The 5608-nt window shown below is 46.4% G+C and overlaps 1 protein-coding gene across 1 annotated transcript in view; it reads left to right on the top strand.

Annotated features, from left to right (window-relative positions):
• Positions 1 to 148: 148 nt before the first annotated feature.
• Positions 149 to 5608, top strand: part of PAAF1 (proteasomal ATPase-associated factor 1) — a gene marked incomplete at its 5' end in the record, with an annotated part of 12384 nt that continues 6924 nt past the window's right edge. Inside the window, 4 exons of the mRNA XM_009072613.1 lie at positions 149 to 326; positions 685 to 774; positions 3266 to 3364; positions 4046 to 4196. Coding sequence (XP_009070861.1) covers positions 149 to 326; positions 685 to 774; positions 3266 to 3364; positions 4046 to 4196 — 518 coding nt within the window. The remainder of the gene's footprint in view (positions 327 to 684; positions 775 to 3265; positions 3365 to 4045; positions 4197 to 5608) is intronic.

Genomic DNA, 5608 nt, shown 5'->3' with positions numbered 1-5608 from the left:
AGGAGGGGATAGGGACAATTCACGTACCTTTGAACTAAGAGGGCATGAGGGCAATTGGGGAACCTTTGAGTTAGGAGGAGATTAGGGCAACTGGAAGATTCTCTGGGTTGGGAGGGGGTCAGTGTGGTTGGGGATCCCTATGTGTTAGGAGGGTTTGGGGGCCGTGTGGGCTGGGAGGGGGTGAGCTGAGTGTGCCCTGGTTGACAGCTACTCTCCCCACAGGGAAGCCCACCCTGTATGGCAGTGTGACCCGGCGCGGCCTCAGCTCCCAGGGCGTCCCTGACATCGCTGCCTCCGAGGGCTTCCTGGTCGGGGAGGTCACCAAGGTGCCAGGGCTGGGCTGGAGGGGCACAAAGGGGTGACACTTGTACAAAGAGCAGCTTGAAGCTGTTACCCAGTCATATCCAGGTCTTGCCTGTGTCCTGCCTAGTTGTCTGGAGTCTCCTGCCTGTGCAGAGACCCGGAGCTGCTCCATAGAATCCCACAGGGATGGAGCTGTGTGCCCAGGTTACTGCAGCCATCCTTTGCCACCTGCATCCTCATCAGATGGGCCCAACACTGAGTTTCCATCAGTTTTTAGGTGCTGAGACACCACAGCTGAGTCCAGATCATAGTTCTGCCTCTGTTTCAGTAGGACTAATAGCACTTCCTAACTCCTGGTTTTCCTTCTCTTTCCTCCTCCAGAAAAGCATTCTCATCTCTTGTCCTCATGAAAATGTGTCCACAAAGTTCCTGGCCCCGTACACAACTTTCAGTAGGATTCATCAGAAAAGTGTGAGTAGCCTTGGGTATTGGGTGGGGAATGCTTGGAAGTCACTGTGGACTTTCACAAGACATGTGTGAGTGTGGTGTCCTTGTGCTGAGAGGTGGCCTGGAGTGGGGCTTTGTGCATGGACTAAGTGATAAAGCATATCACAGTAAGCAAGCTTGGGAAACTTGGTTATAGTTAAGATTGCTTCACAAAAATAATGTCCAAAACTACTTGTGTTTTCTTGCAAGTGATATAATTTCTGCTCACTTCAGGCCTGTGACCGATCCCCGTAAAATGTGTGAATGAGTGTGTCAAAACACAAGGTAAAAGTAAGAGATTCCAGGCACTGAGATGTTGCATAAATTCATCTTGACCTGAGGGGAATTCAGAGAGCAGAAAGACCCGACTTGTCTTTAAAAAATAAATCAATTACGTTAGCTTCTCCCTGATTTTCTCCTTCCGGTGCCTGAGGGGAGCCTATAAGAGGTATGGAGAGGGACTTTTCCCCTTCCAGGGCTGGGGCATCCATACCTTCTCTGGGTGACCTGTGCCAGTGCCTCATCAGCCTCACAGCCAAGAACTCCTTCCCTGTATCCCATCTAACCCTGCCCTCTGGCAGTTCAAAGCCATTTCTTGGTCTCCTTGAGGGCAACATCCTTAAATCTTAGCCTCTAGCTGTCATCTTTCTTGGCCAAGTCTCCCCCTCTGCTTTCGTCTGGGATTCCCTTAAAATGAAGTAAATCCAACTGTCTCTTCAGGCTGGATGCTAGCCAAGGCTGATCACTTGCAGGGGGATTGACAAAGCACAGTCCTATTTGAAAGCAGGTAATTGTTCAGGAAAACCGTGAATCTGAAGCCTGAGATGAAGATGAACAGCCTCATCCCTTATACACTTGGTCAGGTGGTGGGAACTGTGGAAGTTCAGACCAGAATTCTGTGCTTATTGGTAAGGGGTTGGAACAGAGATAGAGCTGATCTTGTGGTGGCTTTGGAATGGTATTCCTCAATGTAGTGTTCCCACTGAAACTCCCCAAACCACGTCCTGCTCACTCCCCCACCCTACGCCCCGGGATGGAAAAGAGAATTGGGGCCACAGGAGGTGAAGTTCACAGGTTGAAATAAGAACAATTTACTAGAAACAGCAATGAAATGAGAAAACAAAGAGTAGCGACAACAACAATGCTAATAACAAAGTGTAGAAGAGAGGCCTTGTTGAACCTCATACCATTGGCATTGGCCCATGGATCCAGACAATCCAGATCCCTCTGCAGATCGGATTTTTGGGTTATACAGCATGACTTCAGTATCCAAATATTGTAAGGCAAGGCAACTATTCCACTACACACTTGTGATAGTTTTATTGGTGGCTTTTTTTTTCAGCATACACACTAGTGTTAACCTTTGCTCTAACAAAATCTATGTAGTTGGGGCTTTTTTCAGCCTGTTCAGTGTTGCTGCAGTCTATATTGGAAATGTCTTTGTCACGAAGAAGATGTAATCTTATTTGCAAAGCTAGAATACCTGTTACTTTATTCCATGCATTACTGAAACACATCTGCATTTCCCAAATGGCAGCAATAGTGTCTGGCATCATGGAAAAAGCTGCTTTTGGAAGATTGTAAGATCAGCATCGGCTGTCTTCAAAAGGATTGAGCTCTCCCAGTGTTTATGCCAAGCAGGTGGTTCTCAATATCTCTGTGAGGAGTCAGCCTGTCTGTTTGAGGAACTGGTTTTGGTTTGGTGTTTCAGCAAATTTAGGTTGTGCCTTTGGCTTCATAAATGTAACGTTGTCTCATGGTCAGTTACCTTCAGCTTTTTTCAGATTTTTTTTTTAATCTGCGTACAGGAGCTGCTGGAAAAATCCAGATTTCTGCTTCACCTGGGGTAAACCTGAAATACAAGTGCTGCTTGTGCAGGCTTCTGACTCAGCAGTTCTTTTTCTCCCTGCCTTGCAGATCTCTGCAGAGTCACAGGCAGGCAATAGCAGTTTGTCAGGCAAATTCAGTGGCCATCACAAGAAATCTGGGGTGCTTCATGCCAGGTTCCAGTCACCCAACTTGTCTGAGCCCTGGCTGTGGGTCAGTCTGGATCAGCACCTCCTCTGGGAGGAGGAATTCAGCAATCTGTGTAAACAGATTAATTGAGGAGAATTTCTTTTTATGCACTTGAAAAAAAAAACCTGCTGGAGAAAAACTCTGCTTTTCAGGATCCACTTGGTTTTTGATTTCTTAAGGGCTTAATATCTCATAAAACATATCAAGGGTGAGGTGTGAAAGCCTATGAAGTGCTTGCTTAAATGTACTATCAGACTAGGACTATGGGAGCTCTTTCAGCTAGGAATGTGAAAGCTCTTTTGGGTATTTTAAATGTGTCCAACAGTATGTCTTGGGGAGATAACAGTGTTGAATGATGTACTTAGCACATCTCCCCCGGTACAGAGTTAAGCTTTTGAGCCAAAATACGTGCATTCAAGGTAATACAAAGCTAATTTTTGGTGCTTTTACCCTCCTGCAGATTACCTGTCTTGATATTTCCAGTGGTGGAGGACTTGGTGTGTCTACTAGCACAGATGGGACCATGAAAATCTGGCAGGCTGCAAATGGGGAAATAAGAGTAAGAGCATCTAGCTTTGATGTTTTTTGTTGTCTGTGACATTCCCAAACTCCTTTGGCCTTGACTTGGGTCAGGCTGTCCACACCCTATGGTCTAGGGCCGGCAGCAATCTACCTTTTGAATGAAAAGCTTATTGGAATTTGCCACCTTGGAGGTTTTTTTAAGTCAAACCTGTTGGAAAGGATGACTTCTCCCAAGGGGAATGTTTCTTAGCAATCCGAGAGGAGTCTCAGGGTGAAAATGGGAATGGGTACTTAGGAATTTCACTTAGGAGTGCAGCATGTCACTGATAGCCCCTAACCTGCATGGTACAAGCACTGAATTTGTGAATACAGAAGGGAGGGAAAATGATCAGATTAACCACATCCTAGCTAGCTGCCTTCCCAGTTAATTTATTTCTTGTGGAGCTTGACCTATCAGCTGCTTGTTTAGCAGGGATAAATTTAACTTGTAATTAGAAGCAAATGTAGTATCCTTTGCTTTGCAATTAGCTACTTAAGTAGTAGAGGGAGGCCCAGAGTGTCACCTCAGATTTGGACTTCTAACAACACAAACCCAGAGGATTTGAGCTTAATCCTCTGCCCATGTGAGAACATCAAATTTTCCAGTGTCATAGCTCACAAACTGCTTGGCATGAGGGTGTTAACAATGGAACTAGCATGTAGTTCTTTGTTTTTCCAGAGACTATTGGAAGGCCATGTGTATGATGTGAATTGTTGCAGGTTTTTCCCTTCGGGCCTCGTGGTGCTGAGTGGGGGAATGGATGCTCAGCTAAAGATTTGGTCAGCAGAAGATGCCAGCTGTGTGGTCACATTTAAAGGTCACAAAGGAGGTACAGAGTCCTAAGCCTTTAAAATGCTGCATCTGCTATGTGTGTACCTGCCTTAGTCATCAGCCTCCTGCACTCTGTGTTTGATGTCTCTGGAGTATCTTTTTTAAGCTCCCAGATCTTAGGTGGCTGTAGTAGAAAAGAACTTGCTTCTCTCACCAACCTGTTTTTATTTCATTAGTTAGTTTAAAAAGAAGGAGGATGCAGTCTATTAGCCTGTTCCAAGTCCTAGAGGTGGAGGCAGAGAGATTCAGCTCTTCCAGGGCAGTCTCAGCTCTCCAGAGCTTCAACCTGCTTCCAGTAGCTTTGCTGCTTGCATTGGGAATGCCACCTGCTTGCACCCAGACCATCCTGCTCACCTTCAGTTGCTCCACAGCCTTTTGGATTTTGCTTGGTTTTTTTCCTGCCCAGAAAGCCATGCAGCAGTTTGTTATGAACTTGCAGTTCCCTGCCTCAAGGATGTGAGCTGTTTGAAGTGAGTAAAGCAGAACAAGAGTAGCTGCAAGGATACTGAAGTGATTATTTCTTAGGAAGAGCTGGAATAGTCTTGTTCACCTTTGTACCGAGGGCAGGTGTTCTGCTCTGCCCCTGCTGATGGTTTAGCTGCTGAAAATGAGGGTAAATTCTTCCCCCTCCTTGTGCCTTCATGTAGAGAATGCACCAACTACCTTGTGTGGTGAGTTTAGTGTTGCTCAGGGTCTACATTGCAAGCTCTTCCAAGTGACACTTAGTGCTAGAGAAGAACTGCAAGGGAGGGAAAATGCACTATCCAAAAATGCTCCTGAGAGCTGAGGTCAAAGCAAGTTTCTGGACAGAGCTTCTGTTAGCCATTGGAAAGAAAGATTTGGTTTCCAGGCCCCTTTTTTTGGAAGCAGTGTGGATTTAGGGGTAGTGCTTAAGCAGGCCCCTGTCTTGCTCCTGTTTACTCCTCTCCCAGAGCACAGTGGCCACTGCTGCTGTCTGGTCATGGCAAGTGGTTCCTTCCTAAGGGATGCCAACTTGAGCACTTGGGTGTTCATGAGCATGTCCAAGCGAGTGGTGGATGTGGCATCAGCTGCTCAAAATGCTGCCCCAGATTATCTCCCCCCTGAGCAACCAACTGCTCTGAACAGGCTCTGGTTTTCCCTGCCTCACAAGGTGCCAGGCTTGATTGAGAGGTTAATAAATCCCATGGCTGAGTGCCTAAACTTGCTTAACTCAAAAACTTGTCTTGTGCTGATCCTGCCATTGTCCCTTCCAACCCAAGTCATTCTGTAATCTATTTGTGTGGATTCAAAATGCTTTGGCACAGATGGCAACCAAACCATAGCAGGAAGTGTGACAGACCCTTGGCCAGAGCGACACTGCTGATGGCTCTCAAGGTGACTTTATTCACTGCTTATACTGCTGCAGTCAGTTTGATTGGCTTGTCCTGT

Source organism: Acanthisitta chloris, unplaced genomic scaffold (assembly GCF_000695815.1).
Source record: "Acanthisitta chloris isolate BGI_N310 unplaced genomic scaffold, ASM69581v1 scaffold12574, whole genome shotgun sequence".
In the NCBI taxonomy this organism is placed as follows: domain Eukaryota; kingdom Metazoa; phylum Chordata; class Aves; order Passeriformes; family Acanthisittidae; genus Acanthisitta; species Acanthisitta chloris.
Note: the sequence above shows the minus strand (reverse complement) of the source record. Positions and strands in the feature narration are given on the sequence as shown.